General features: G+C 44.7%; 1 protein-coding gene and 1 pseudogene across 1 annotated transcript; both read right to left on the bottom strand.

Annotated features, from left to right (window-relative positions):
* Positions 1–441: 441 nt before the first annotated feature.
* Positions 442–8,604, bottom strand: KRT20 (keratin 20). Its single transcript, XM_004707456.1, has 8 exons — positions 8,212–8,604; positions 5,466–5,548; positions 4,082–4,238; positions 3,636–3,797; positions 3,397–3,522; positions 2,202–2,422; positions 1,455–1,489; positions 442–539 (listed from the first exon to the last, which is right to left on the bottom strand). Exons 1-8 carry the CDS (start codon positions 8,602–8,604, stop codon positions 442–444), a joined length of 1,275 nt encoding a protein of 424 aa, XP_004707513.1.
* A 3,902-nt stretch (positions 8,605–12,506) lies between these two features.
* LOC101653477 lies at positions 12,507–12,940 on the bottom strand (annotated as a pseudogene).
* Between the last annotated feature and the right edge of the window lie 1,723 nt (positions 12,941–14,663).

The raw sequence follows: 14,663 nt of genomic DNA on the forward strand, positions 1-14,663 counted from the left end.
GGCTCAGGGAGGAATCTCGCCCTGCCCCGATGCCAAAAGGAGGTTTTGCGAAACAGAAACAGGGAAGGTTAAAGAGATTTATTTGCAATTTGCACAGACTCCTCTGCTCTGTAAGGTTTTGCATAATTGCCTGCAATGCAATTTTCAGGAACATTCCCTGTGAATCGATATTAGGTGGTCTATAGCTTGTCATTAATCTGCTTCAGGAGAAAGATGGCAGCAATGCTGCTTTAACCATCGGAGTACTCATTGGATGTAATTTTTGCAGCAATTTATATTCAATCCCAGAGACTGATAAATAGGCCTCCCCCCTTTTCTAACCAATCACAAAGTATGCTCATACAAAGGATTCACAGTGCTTTCTAAGGGCTGGTTTCTTGCAGCGAGCAAAAAGCGGAGTCCAGGTTCTTTTAGAACTCGGCAGCATCTCCTGGCCACTGTTTACATCTTTTCTTCCATCTCCCTGACTTCAGATGACACAACCTTGCCGTCCACCACTTCTTCCACGACCGTCTTGATCTTCCTGGTTTTCTTGATATCTGAATTCGGATTTAAAACATTGCATGTTAAGGCAGACACATGTCTCTGTTGGCTTCTGATTCTCATTCTGTTATCATTTTGTACTTTTAGGAAAATGGTCAAATCCATTCTCTTTCTTATACAACTCTAAATCCTTTGTGTACACAAATGCCAAAGATGTGCCACACTCACCGATTTAGACATGCTGTACTCTCTCTGCTCCAAATAGAAATATCTAGTATCGAATTCAACAAAATTTACATTTTACGCCCCCCCCCCCCATCTCAGGATGTCTCAGGACAAAAATGACCCAGGTGTAAAATTTGCCCTGCCATAGAGGTGTGACAAATTTCCCAAGTGGAGGGTCGCTTTTTGCAATGTACACGGGTTCCAGAATCTCTAGTGTCATGTCAAAGGAGCGCTAATGGAGCAGTGGGTCAAGCGTTTATTCTACTAACTGCAAGGCCAGCAGCTCACCTCAACCCCCACCCCCTCCGCACTCCCAGGAGATCCACAGGTGACAGATGACGTGGTCTGCTCCTCCAAAGAGTTCCAGACTCAGAAACCCTCAGGCATTGTTCTGTTCTGCCCTATAAGGTGCTATCGTTAAAACCTACTCACGGGCAGTGGGTTTGGTGTCAAATGAAGGAAGCACGGTGGCACGGTGGTTAAGAGCTAGGCTGTCAACCATAAGGTTGACAGTTCCAACCCACCAGCTGCTCCATGGGAGGAAGATGTGGCAGTCTGGTTCTGTAAGATCACGGCCTTGGAACCCCTGTGGGGCAGTTCTACTTCAGCCTCTGGGTCTCTCTGAGTTGGAATCACTCAACAGGTGTGGGGTTGGTTTTGGGACGGTCATGTCTGCCCACTTTTGACTGGTGCTGGATAATCAGCAGAAAGCCGCTCAGTAAACATAGGACAATTGGAACACTTACCTCTCTCTTCCTCTGGGATGCTTAACTGATAGGTCCTTTTTGTTTGTTTATTTTTAAGAAAAGAAAAAGAAACAGAAATAACAGTTATTGTCATGTTGTTATTGTCGTTCCTGCTCTTTGTCTTTCAAAGCAAAGTCAGAGTGATGAGTGTGTGAGGGCCAGTTTTGTAGTTTTCCTTTACACAATGCTAGTCGAGCCAAACTTGGGTTTTACTTCCTAGATTGAAGACATAGAGCTTCAAAACCAGCCTATTAAACACATTTTGGAAGTTTGGTAATGGATATAACAGAATTAGTCAATGTTTAAACCTTGTGTTCTTTTATTGACTTTCTTTGGTTTGATATTTGTAGATCTTTGCTGCTGAAATGCTGTTGATTCTCAGATGAATCACCAGGGACCTCTGTAGCTTATTGTTCAGCTCATGAATTCTCAATGATAATAAAAAAATACATATATTATTCTTTCGATGATGTATTAATTATAAAAGTTAAGAATAATCTATATCACTGGATAACCATCTCTGAAGTCAGTCTGACCACATGACCTTACAGTACAAAGACTCGATGTTTTTAGGATGTGTCTGCATGTCTTTGGATATACATTTGTTTTGTTGTTGATTTGTGTGGTTGCTTTTGTATTAAGGATTGTACTGGTGCTTGGCAAAGAGTGACAGGGCTTAATGTGTGGACATACAAATAGAACAGCGCGCAGAAATGGATACATATTCCTTAATGTTAAGAGCCTTACATGCTATCCTCTCCTTCCAAGAGACGGCGGTAAGTAGCGATTTCCTGCTCGAGCCTGGTCTTTATGTCGAGAAGAATATTGTATTCGTTGTTCTGATGTTCTGTGTCAGTCCGTATCTTCATCAGCTGGGCCTCTAGGGAGCTTATCATCGCCTGGATGTTGGCCAATTGGTTGCTGTAACGAGCTTTGGTCTCCTCTAATGTATGTGCCAAAGATTCTTTCTAGGAGCAGAAGAAAGAAGACGTTTCTTATGTGAGGACTTGAGTTGAGAGGGGGCCCCATTTTGATTTCTCTAGAGAGTGAACTCTGGAGCTGGCCCTGTCAGCAGCAGGTGCATTTCTAGCGTTATCTCCCACTCTTTCCACCAAGCAACCTCAACCTTATTGGGATCACTAGTTTTGCCTTTTGTTTTCTATTTACCTTTTGGCTTATGCCTGCTTTTCTCTCTTATGACTATTTGCCCTTCCTCCTGGTGAGAGGCTTTATCTCCCTGTCTCTGACTTCGGATTTGGCTGCATGGTTTTATGGGTCCCTCCATGTGGGCCCATTCGAACTCCTCCTTCCATTAATAGACATGTTCTTGCGACATTTATTTATTTTTTGGACAATGAAATGCAGATGGACGCTACACATGCCTTTTCTGCCAAGAAGCTTTAAGAGCTACTGTGTGGTCCTGCCTTGACTCCTCCCTTTCTGCCACATTGGCCTGCCCCACGGAAGGCCACGCAGCTAGCTTTGCCCTTGGAGTGAAGCTGTCAGGAGGCAGAGCTTCAGGGGGGCTGTGCTGGGGGTCGTGGTGGTGTTTGAAGCAGTTAAGGCTTGGGGATTGTTTCATACGGTCATTCTAATTTGTGGGGGCATATGAGATTTTATCTTAAGCTGGCTGATTTGGCTCACCTGGAATGACCATACCCTCACCTCTCAATTTTAAGACACACCCTATTTTTGAGATCTATCTTAAATGCTCCCCCCTTCATCAGCCATCCAGACCAGCTCTTTCTCTATTTCTGCAGGACGTTGCTATTTTCTTGATTTCCTCCTGCCTTTCATGATGATCAGCTGTTTGGCCTATTTCCCGGCGAGTTCTGGGAGAGAGAGGAGTCCTTTCTTTACCTTTCTAGCATTGCTAACATGGGTGCTTAGGCAACACACCCACTGGGTTAAGAAACGGGACAGGAAGGGAGCTGTGCTTTACCATACTGAGATGGGATTGGAGCTCTATCTCCAGGTTCTGGTAGGTGCGTCTCATCTCCTTCACTTGAGCCTCGTGCACCTGTGTTTCTTCAGTGCTCACTATGACTTGCTGCTGCAGAGTTTCCGCCTGGGGGTCCATCCCGACGTGAGAAAAGGCGAAAGAAAGGAACGACGTTAGCTCTTGCTGGAGAATAAGTCCAACACCTGCCCACACCCTACCCTTTAGAACCAAGTTATCACCTGCTTCGCAAAGTGATCTTTGATCTCTTGGAGGTTATTCCGGGCTAAAAGGTCATATTTCTGTCTCATCTCATTCATGATGGCTCCGAGGTTCAGGCTGGGAGCAGCATCCACCTCTACGTTCACGGTGTTGCCCAGCTGCTTGCGCAGGGTATTGACTTCCTGCGCGCGAGAAAATACAGAGCAGAAAAAGACTTGAAGCGCATATGATTGATTGGGAAGGAGTTAAAGAGAAACAAAATGATGACTACATTTATTATCAGGCAGGTACTAGTCTAAGTCATCGAACCCGTACAATGACCTTAGGGAAAGTTAGGTCCATATGTCATGTTTGCTGTCCTCTGGTGCACCAAAACCATGACCCCCGTCACCCTCTCCTCCCCTCCTCCTCCTCCTCCTCCGAGACATTCCATCGTTCTCAATATGACCTCTGAATGTTTTCTTACCTCCTCATGCTCCTTTTTGACGAGGATCAGGTCTTTCTTCAGCTCTTCAATCTGTACCTCCAAGTCTGTCTTGTGCAGAGTCAGATCATCAGAGACCTCACGTAGGCTTATGCAGTCGGCCTCCACGGTGATCCCTAAACCTCTCTCCGTCTCACACCTGCGGATCAGTTCGTGTGCAGAGGTAATTGAGTCTCTCTGTAGGACAGTCTTAATGTCATGAGATAAATTCTATATAGCATATATGGAGATCAATTTTGATACTTTTAGCTTCCCTTTATACATTCAGAACATGTACACAAGAACCTCAGGATCAGCTTTTCTGTTCCATAATATAATCTCTGTGATTAGGAGTGACTTGTGACAAGGCAATCTAAAATAACTTTCAAAAGTCTCTGAATTCTGTATTTTAAAAAATTGTTTATGATGCTATCAAGAGACTCTTATTATTGATATCAATAATGGTTATTGACATCTAGTAATGGTTAGTGATAATAAATATACACAATCAATTTATTTTGATTACTTTGTAAATAGTTATGTGAAAAGTGAACTATATTAAGTGATAATGCATTATTTTCTACATCATATCCATCCTTTTTAAAAAAATAGCAAACTTGTTTTTTAAAAAGAGAATGCAAAGGGACCCTCAGATGCTGAATGAAATGTTACTGCTTTGATCTTCAGATAGGTTTTCCAAGTTACTGCTTTTTAATCCCTCATAGCATTAAAATGACATCCTTGAAGCCATGTAGGTCTTTTCAGGGCCAATGGCTTATCTAGAGGAAGCTCTAGTTTTGAAGAAGTTGAAGAGGAAACGTTCTGATTTCTCAAAGTATGATGTGCTACAAGTAAAATTACTACAAGTCACACGGCTTGACCAGACCATATTGTAAAACCCTTGGAAATAGGAAGTATCAAGGGAGACTGCAGGGAGCTGGGTCACACACATGTAGGTGTTTGAAGGAACACGGATGGCCACTTGGAGAATCATCAAGGGTAGACTGCATGGGTCTCAAGAAAACAGAAGGGTTCTTATGTAGAAGACCAGGAGAAAATTGGTACGCTGTTACTACCAAGATGGCACGGGGCTTTCTCACAGGTCTATGAGAAAGGACATTTGAGCAATAGGAGGTGGTGAACGGAAACCGTAGGAGCGACAGGAAGTGCTCTCTGCCGTCTGGCCACATCTAAGACGGTGGGAAATAGATGTCCAGCCCAGAGTGCTGTGTTAGCTCAGATAGCATCTAACCCTCTGGAAACCAAGACTCTAAACATCTTGCATGGTAGTTCCTTTACCAACAGTACTATTGAGAGTTCGTGTCATAAAGGTCTAGTAGAAGGAATTCCTTTCCAGGAAGCTTTACCATCGTATTAGAGAACCTACTTCAGCCGGAAGTCCTCGGCGGCCAGTTTAGCATTATCAATGTGCAGAATACACCGAGCATTTTCCAGTTGAGCCTCTTTAATCTGGAAAATACACGATGAAGAATGGCATTTTCAACGGGTCAAGAGTTTAGTATTATTGCATATTTCCTCAGCTACAGCCACTGTTCCATCAGGGAATTTCCACGTGAAAACAGAAAGCAAGACAAATGCTATCGACATTTAACAGAATAGATGGGATACCCACGGAGCTCTTAACCACCAGGTCAGGCCTTTGAAGCCACCAGCCCGCCTGAGGGTGAAAGACCAGGTGGTCTGCTTCTGTCAATAGTTAAGTCCTAGAAACCCAAAGGGGCAGTGCTCTCTGGCCTCAGAATTGACTTGACGGGCGTGGGCCTGGCTCGATGCTTTATCTCCAGACCCTCAGGACTGAGCCCGCTTCCTGGTGACTTTGCCCAATCACTGCCACCGAGTCGATGCCGACTGTATAGGACAGGGTAGAACTACCCCTGTGAGTTTCTGAGGCTGTGCCTATGAATGGGAGTAGAAAGCCCCCGGCTTTCTTCTGCAGAGCGGCTGGTGGGTCCTAACTGCTGACCTTGCAGTGAGCAGCCCAGTTTGATTCCGCTCGATGCAACAATCCTTTGTTGAGCTCTTTACCTTGGATAGTCTTCTTACTCAAAAATCCACTTCGTTTCTCTTCACCTGATGAACTGCTAGTCTTTCTTCTTGCCTCAGCTTAGACACCATTGCTTCCAGGAAATCTCCAGAAAGCTGAATTGGATGCTCTGCCCTTGTCCTTGTTGCTCTACACAGCCCTCTCTGCTAGCATGGATCCCTCTGCCCGGTAACTGCCTTTGTTTGCCCGATTCTACCTACAGCATGTTCAGCATCCTCCTTCCCAGGGGCCAGAATTTTTCCAAGCACCAGTTAGTGCCTGCTAAGGACTGACTGACCAACTGAACACTTGCTATAGTAGAAGTTTTACTGGGCACTACTGCTAGGTGATAGAGATGCCCCCAATCTTTAGAAGTGGTAAACCAATGTAGCCCATACATGCAATTCTCACAGACGCATGTAGCTTGAGAAGTATACTTGTAGAAGATGCACAATGATATGTCTCTTTCAGTCCTTGAAGGACTACTTTAAAAAAAATCATTTTATTGGGGGCTCATAAAACTCTTATCACAATCCATCCATCCATCCATCCCTTGTGTCAAGCACATTTGCACATTTGTTGCCATCATCATTCTCAAAACATTTGCTTTCCACTTGAGCCCTTGGTATCAGCTCCTCATTTTTCCTGCCCCTCCCCACCCGCTCCCTCATGAACCCTCAATAATTTATAAATTATTATTATTTTGTTATATCTTACACTGTCTGACATCTCCCTTCACCCAATTCTCCATTGGGAAGGCTACTTTTATAAGCCATGATCACCCCTAAGTGGAACGGATGGCTTTGGGACCATGGATTTGGGACCATCCAAAGCCGAGTTAGCAATGTCAACCATGAGTCAGGTGTGGGAGAGTAGTGGCTACTTTGAAGTTTCTAATGGAACTTAAAAAGAATAATCGGGCAATTTGAATATCTTTGCCTCATATTCTCAGAGCCCCTGAAAACCCCAAATAACTAACTTCTGGTGGGGACTGGATCAGACTTCTGGTCCTACTGGTTTGGAAGACAGCTGAAGAAAAACAGCTATCAGGTGTGTGACCTTTGCACGAGGGGAACACACACTGAGAAGACAAGCGAGAATGAAAGGGGAGTTTTTCTTTCTTTTGTTGAATTTATAACATTCCAAAGTTTATTCAAACAACAAACAAACAAACAATGCATTAAGACTCCTCTTCACAGGCTGAGGGGGTGTGAAGACAGAGACTCAGCAGCTAAAATGACATCCTAACAACCACTCTCACGGTGGCTCTGAGATGAGAAACCTAGTTCTGTAACAACCACTCCCGTGAAGGGGAGTTTTCCTTGAGGAGATAAGGAGTTTTGAAGCAAAGTAGGCGCTCTGTGTCATGTCTGAAACCTTCGACTAGGAGCAAAGTCTCCTGCTTTTATGCCACACAGCCGAGGAAATGGAGCACCCCACCTTTCTCGGATGGCGTGGGAGCAGGCTCTGATATGAGTGCAGTAAATTTGAATTGGGAGCAATAGGACAATTGGTTAATGAACTGCTCAGAGAGGACGATCAGATTATTAAACAGGGCACCTATCAACCCAGCATCATTCACCCAACCTTTGCTCTCTCCCCGGTTTCCGCCCTGAATCACGTTATCGCTGACCTGTGCTATGGGAACCTCATGCTTGTATATGATATTTACACAAGTGAGAGGAGACTGAAAATCTCTGAATTGACTCGGGCTTTGAAAGCTGGCGGACACTAGGATTTAAAAAGCAAACAAAACACTGAGCAAAGCTATTATATTGCCACATATAAAATAATCTAGCTCTTTTCAGGTTGGAAAAAGCTTTCTATCCATTTAACACTGACCTGGTAAACAGGAACCAACCACAGATTACAATAGAGGCTAAGCACTGCATAGTGTGTATGGAATTACATGGGATCATTCAGAACGGTCGTATATAAAGTTACTCTCTTCTACCACCTCAAGGGTAGTGGACAGAGCATTTTTCTAAGGCTAGATTTCAGCAAGGTAGGCTTTACAATGTCCATATTGCCGTGCCTACAGCGCAATACAAGGACAGGACCCCTGAATTCATCCTACAGCACTGCTCACCTGACGTTGCAGCTCTTCGATGTCCCTGTAGTAGGCACTGTAGTCCCGGCGTGCGCTGGGAGCACTGGCCTCATACCACTGCTTGATCTGCATTTCAAGCTTGGCGTTGGACTGCTCCAGAGACTGCACCTTTTCCAGGTAGCTTGCCAGGCGGTCATTTAGGCTCTGCATGACTATTTTCTCATTGCCAACAAACAGGTCTCCGCCGGAGAGTTCGCCCCCATAGCCCACCTGTCTGGAGGTGGAGATGCGGATACCTTGGCCGCCAGCTCCCCCATAGACGCTGGGGGCAGCCCCGAGGCGCTGCAGGCTCCCCCTGCTATACAGGGAGCCGCTCATGCTGAGTGCTGAGGAAGCCAAGGGTCTGCGGAGGCTTCTCTGGCTGAAATCCATCGGGGCGTCTAGGAGAGGTCACCTGTGGCTACAGGATGGACGGGCGGTTGAGCAGTCTGTCCCAGTGGATGCTGGGCTGGCTTTTATAGAGTTCAAGGCAGCCAGACTCCTCCCCTGCTGAGGGAGATGTTACCGTCTACCCTGCCTGGCTTCATTTAGTGCAGCATTATGCTTAATTTGATTCCAGAAATTACCATTCGAGCCATTCTTAGAGGCTTCTCTCGGGGTGGGGTGGTGTCTTTTTGAAAAACAGGGAACAAAAGGAGGCAGGAGGGTGTATTCTTTTAGCCCCTGCACCTGTCTTGACAGCCCTTCCCCCCACTTCATCCTAATAGACACGTAAAGCATATTTATGATCTTCATGAATAATTTAGAAGTTTGAAAGGCCAGATGCGAGTACACAATAGTATAAAGGAGCCCTGGTGGCACAATGGTTGAGCGCTCCCCTGCCAACCGAGAGAGAAGGTGTTTCAAACCCACCCACTGGCCCTCCTGGAGCCAAAGACACCCTGTAATGTGGCCATTACAGCCAAGAGACCCTCAGGGCAGCTCTGCCCTTGCCACAAGAGGTCAGTGCCCACCCCGACAGCACTTGGACCATGGCTTATTCCTTGCGGCAAATTGCTTTCCCAGACCTCGGCTTGTTGCCCTCTTCCTAACCTTTCAATTTAGTTCATATTTCACAAGAACGACTAGCATCTAATGAATGAGCATCTAGTTAACACGGCACAGGCCCCGGCAGGGTTTCCTTCTGTGGTCCCTTAGATCTGACTCGGCGGTGCTCGGCAACAACATCAAGATAGTCTGCACTAACAGAAACCTCAACTAGTCACCATAGGAAGTGAGACCTAACATATGTAGACAGAGCCGGGGGGAAGGGATTAAATGGATTCCGGTGAGTGGGAGACAAGCTGCTTTCGAAGGTTTGTTTTTCTAAGTTGTCATGTAGCCCTGGTGGCAGGGTGGTTAGGTGTTGAGCTGTTAGCCACGAGGTCAGCAGTTGGAAACCACCAGCCGACCCTCTGGAGAAAGAGGAGGCTCTTTGTTCCCTAGAGTGACAGTCTCAGAAACCCACAGGGGGAGGGCCAGCCTGTCCTACGGGCTGGCTGTGCGTCAGCTTCCACTCGATGGCACTGACTTTGGCTTGGTTTGGATGATCAGTAAGTGATCATTTACATGTCTCAGTCGATGCCTGGCTTTAGATCCTGTTGAGGTCTGGAATGTTATAAGAGCTGTAAGAGCCCCCAATAAAAATGATTAAAAAAATTAGAATAAATGGCATCTTGTTTTGCACCTGCCTGGTCTGGTAAAAGGAGCCTCTTTTTCCTGTAAGACGCCAGCTCCACCACAAGGCAGGCTCCCCCGGAGCTGTCGTTGCGTCTCCTGGAATTCCCAATACATCTCTGTTGCAGACGCTTCCAGAGCACTTTCTCTTAGGCCCCCACTCTCAGAGTAGGAGCGCTTCCACTACGGCAGGGGTTCTCCCCCTCCCTCACGCCGCAGCCCTTTCAGTCAGGTCCTCGTGGTGGGGACCCCAACCATCAAATCATTTTTGTTGTTATTTCATCACTGTCAGTTTGCTACTGTTATGAATCATCATGTAAATATCTGATGTGCAGGATGTATTTTCATTGTTACACGTGGGACATAATGAAAGCCTAGTGATTAATCACAAAACAATATGTCATTATATATTGTGAAATTATTTATTTCTAACTACAAATAAATGAAATTTTGTCTTGAAGCATGGTGTGGCATGGGTAACAGTCTTAATATAACAATAGTAAACTGCATTGCTACATTTTGCAACGGTATGCATAAAAAGCCAATGTCAGTGTGAAGGTTGAGATAGCTTCTTTCTCACCAGACCAGCATATCTGCATGTGGGTGGATCTGCCTGACGACGGACAGATAGAGAAGCAGTGTCTCCATTGCTAAGACCATTGGAAATATGTGTTTTCTGATGGCCTGAGGCAACCCCTGTGAAAGGGTCATTCGACCCCCAAAGGTCATTTGACCCCCTAAAGGTTGCGACCCACAGGTTGAGAATCCCTGCATTACAGGAAAGGGCTTGTGCAGAGCCGTGGGGCTGGACTCACCTTCCCTCCACGGAGCGCTGTAAACCATGGCCCCACACATGGAACTTCAGACACCTGGTGAATGAGAATGATCTCATGAGTGGCTATTTGATTGTAAATACTCCATAAAGACTTGTGGAACTGAACATAAGTTATTCATTTGCTCCTTTCATCCAAAGCATGTGGCTGAAGATGTGCACATCTCCCAGCACATTTAAATTGATTCCTTAATCAAGTTAAATAAAAAAAAATTGGAGCATCACAGAAAACATCTCATTAGCTCTTACCCTGATCCTTTACTTGAACTGAGGTTTGCATGTGACTAAAGAAAGCAGGTAAACACACGCACATACAAACCCATCTGAAAAGGGCATAGCTCTAATTCCTACTTCTTCCTTTTGGAATAATTTGGAATTATCTTGCTTACATGGCTTTTTGTTTTCCTTTCTGGTTGTTGTTCTGAAACTGTTTTATTTCTTCCTCCCTTTTGGATCTTTAAGTTTCTTTTACCTCCTTTCAAAATGAGGTAAGACTATATTGTCTCCTATAAGCACTATATCTTAAGATAAAACTTTACATTCGTTTTGGTTTCAGTTATGCTATGAGTCTTGATGGCAGAGTGGGTTATGAGTTGGGATGTTAAGTCAAGGTTCAAAGCCACCAACTGCTCCTCTGGAGAAACAGGAGGCTTTCTGCTATGGAAAGATTTAAATTCTCAAACACCCACAGGTTCTATAGGGTCTGTTCTATAGGGTCTGTTCTATAGGGTCTGTTCTATAGGGTCTGTGAGGCAGAATGACCTCTATGGCAGTGAGTTTGATTCTGAGTATACAAGGAAAGCAAACATGGAGACATAGTTCATTCTCCCTCGTGCCCTTGCTTCTATGTCTGTCCGTTCATAACGGAGTCAGCCAGTGCGTATTGAATGCCCGGTACCCGTAACTGAACGTGTAAAAGGTGCTGTTATTAGGCAACTTCATGCCTAGCAGCCCAATGTACAACAGAGCAAAACACTGCCTGGTCCTGGGCCGTGCTCACAGTCCTTATGTTTGAGCTCACTGCCGCAGCCGCTGTCTCAGTCTACCGCCGTGACAAACCTCCTCTTTGTTCATGCCCTCGACTGTACCAGGCATGTCCTGATCACAGGTTCAAAGCACTGGGGCGAGGTCTTGCCATCCTCGCCCTCAAGGGGCATTCTGGCGATACAGTCCCAAGACGGATGTGCTGCTTCTGGCAGTCCCCGGTGCTTTCAATAGTCTTTGTGAACATCATGAGGAAGACACATCTCTTCTTCTGTATTCTTCTCATTCAGTGTCCCACATTCACGTGCATATAAGGCAATTGAAAATATCATACCTCAAGTCAGGTGCAGCTTGGTCTTCAAAGTGACATTCTTTTTGTGTTTTAGTTTATATTTATTTTTAATGAATTAACTCAAAAGTTTATTGTCACATTGCCTGCATATCCTACAATTCAATAGTTCAGTTACATCAAGAGGAATTGTATAATCATCACCACAATCAATTTTAGAATATTTTCTTCTTTCTTATTATACTCATTGTGGTTAGACCCCCCTTGCCCCCAACCTCTCTTGCCATCCCCCCAAGAAACCATTAATTTAGTTACAGTCTCTGTAGATTTACCTATCTTGGATTTCTTTTCTTCCTTTCTTCTTTTTGCTCTTTTCAGTTGATTGCATGAAGGAGTTACACTAGTCCAAGTTAAATGTGGACCCCAAATGGTTACATCATACAAGCTGTGAGGTTTTAAACTTGTGACGGGGGACAGAGGGAATTGTTCTACTCATTGCAAAGAAATCCTCACTTAAGCTTCTGTGAGCCTCAAGCACTTAAAACCCATGAACTGATGGGCGTCCTTAGCCCGTCCAATCTCTACAAGGAACTGGCCTATGTTCTCGAGCTGGTCACCCTGGAGCTGAATCACTGCTCTGTATTCTGGATGCTCCATCAGCACCATTGCAGGCACATTTCTTCTTAGAGGCCTTCACCAGTTTCTTTTTGTCGTAATCATCAGCGATCCCTTGGACAGTGGTAAGGGTCTTCCTGCCGTTGCGCTGTTGAATTCTTATATGGATATAATCCTCAGTCCCCGCGGGAAGCAGGTCATCACCCTTACTGGCATCAGCAAAGGGGTCGAAAGAGTGGAGGTTCTGGATAGCGGACATACGATACGATTCCTTTTCCTCGGTGGAAACGGCCTGCAGAGGGCGGCGGCTGGAGAAGGCGGGCAGGGGGGACGGAGCGTCAGGAAGGAAGGGGGCTCGAGGGGGAGGCTGCTGAGTCCTCGGCAGCGGCTCAGTGACTGGGGCCTATCCTGGATTTCATATACAGAAAAACATACCAGAAAACAGAAAGCAAATTGAACAACAATAACAAAGTAAAAGAGAAAAACCTCAATGGAAAATAAAGTAGAAAATATTAAAAATTTGAACAAATTAAAGAGGGGTCAAAAGGAAGATCCGATGAGAAAGAGTTAAATTTTAGCCTAACTGCATCTGCAGTGACCCACCTCGAAATGTACTCTGCAGGGCAGCAAGACCGGTCACACCCCTGGTCTATGGTCAGAGGAACTTAGGTGGAGTAAATCTACATGTATTTCCTCTGCACTTTTTTTTAAGTGAAAAAATTTTAGATGGGTCAAAAGGGAGATCAGATATGACATTTTAACCTTACTATATCTACCATCATCAACTTTACAAAGCTTTCTGTCTGATAACAAGGTAATTCACATCCCTTGATTCATTGCACACTTAAGCCATGTATGGACCTTGCAAATGAATTTTGGGTTTCCCTATCTCCATAGCCTTCTGCAAGCCAGGTGTTCACAACTTAAGCTTTGATACCATTCCCTCCTTTTGGTTTGGGTTATGTTATTTATAGTTCATAGATCCCACAGGCTAGTTTGTTTCTTCCATATGGACTTAGTTGACACCTCATTTTGATGGCTGCTTGTATGAAGACAAACCTTTAAGACCTCAGATGCTATCCTTTCTGATGGTCGGACATCATCTAGTTTCTTCACCACACTTTGCTATAGCACTTTGATCATCTCTTCATTAGGAGGAGCATCAAGCAGGGCCATGCCATAGAACCATTTGTTCTGAGATTGGGACTAGAATTAAGCACGAGCCTGGATCCATCCATATTGCTATGGTTCATACAGGTCTCTGGTTCACCTGAGAGATATTATTGTCATACTATGTTGGGGAACATGATCAATCATCTCCCTGGGGCATAAGGTACAAAATGGCATTCTTGCTTTTCAACACTTTAAAGAGGTCTTGTGCAGCTGATTTGCCCAATGCAGTGCTTTGGTTTTTTGACTGTTGCTTCCATGAGCATTGACTGTAGATCCAAACAAAATGAAATCCTTGAATCTCTTTTCTGTTTATCATGATGCCTTTGGTTTTCTTTATATTGAGTTGTAATCCACACTGAAGGTGGCAGTTCTTCTAGCAAGTAGATTTGTTAGAGAGCGGTTAATTACTTTGTGTGCATAGATGTCACAGCTGAAGTCTACTACACAAGGTCTCCATGCGTTGTGGCATCAATCTTCCTCTGAATCCAAGAGGATCAGACTCCAGATACAAAGGATGCGTCCCACTCTCACCCCTTCATTCTTTCTTTCTTTTTCTATTTTAAAAAGCATTTTATTGGGAGCTCTTATGGATATTATTACAATCAATAGTTCCATTAGATCAAGCATAATTGTACAATTGCTGCCCTCATCATTTTCAATACATTTCCTTTTCTTCTTGAACTCCTTGATACCAGCTCCCCATTATCTCTTTCCTCCCCCACCCTACCACCCCCCTGAGCCCTCGGTACATTATATATTAATATTATTTATTTATTTGCCTTAACTTACACCATCCCATGTATCCATGATCCTTTAATTCTGATGTTCGTTCACTTCGGGTGGGGTTATATAGTCATCCTAGCTATCTGTTCCCCTTTTCCA

This window comes from Echinops telfairi, unplaced genomic scaffold (assembly GCF_000313985.2).
Source record: "Echinops telfairi isolate 266 unplaced genomic scaffold, ASM31398v2 ScPeMD7_7458;HRSCAF=8496, whole genome shotgun sequence".
Taxonomy (NCBI): domain Eukaryota; kingdom Metazoa; phylum Chordata; class Mammalia; order Afrosoricida; family Tenrecidae; genus Echinops; species Echinops telfairi.

Bases quoted from the DNA above. Each gene is read 5' to 3' on its own strand.
- KRT20 (XM_004707456.1), bottom strand. From the start codon at position 8,604: ATGGATTTCAGCCAGAGAAGCCTCCGCAGACCCTTGGCTTCCTCAGCA. The intron at 3,523-3,635 runs GTGATAACTTGG...ATGGACCCCCAG, and splicing joins AAGATCACTTTGCGAAGCAG to GCGGAAACTCTGCAGCAGCA. The intron at 1,490-2,201 runs GTAAGGCTCTTA...ACAAACAAAAAG, and splicing joins TTGGAAGGAGAGGATAGCAT to GACCTATCAGTTAAGCATCC.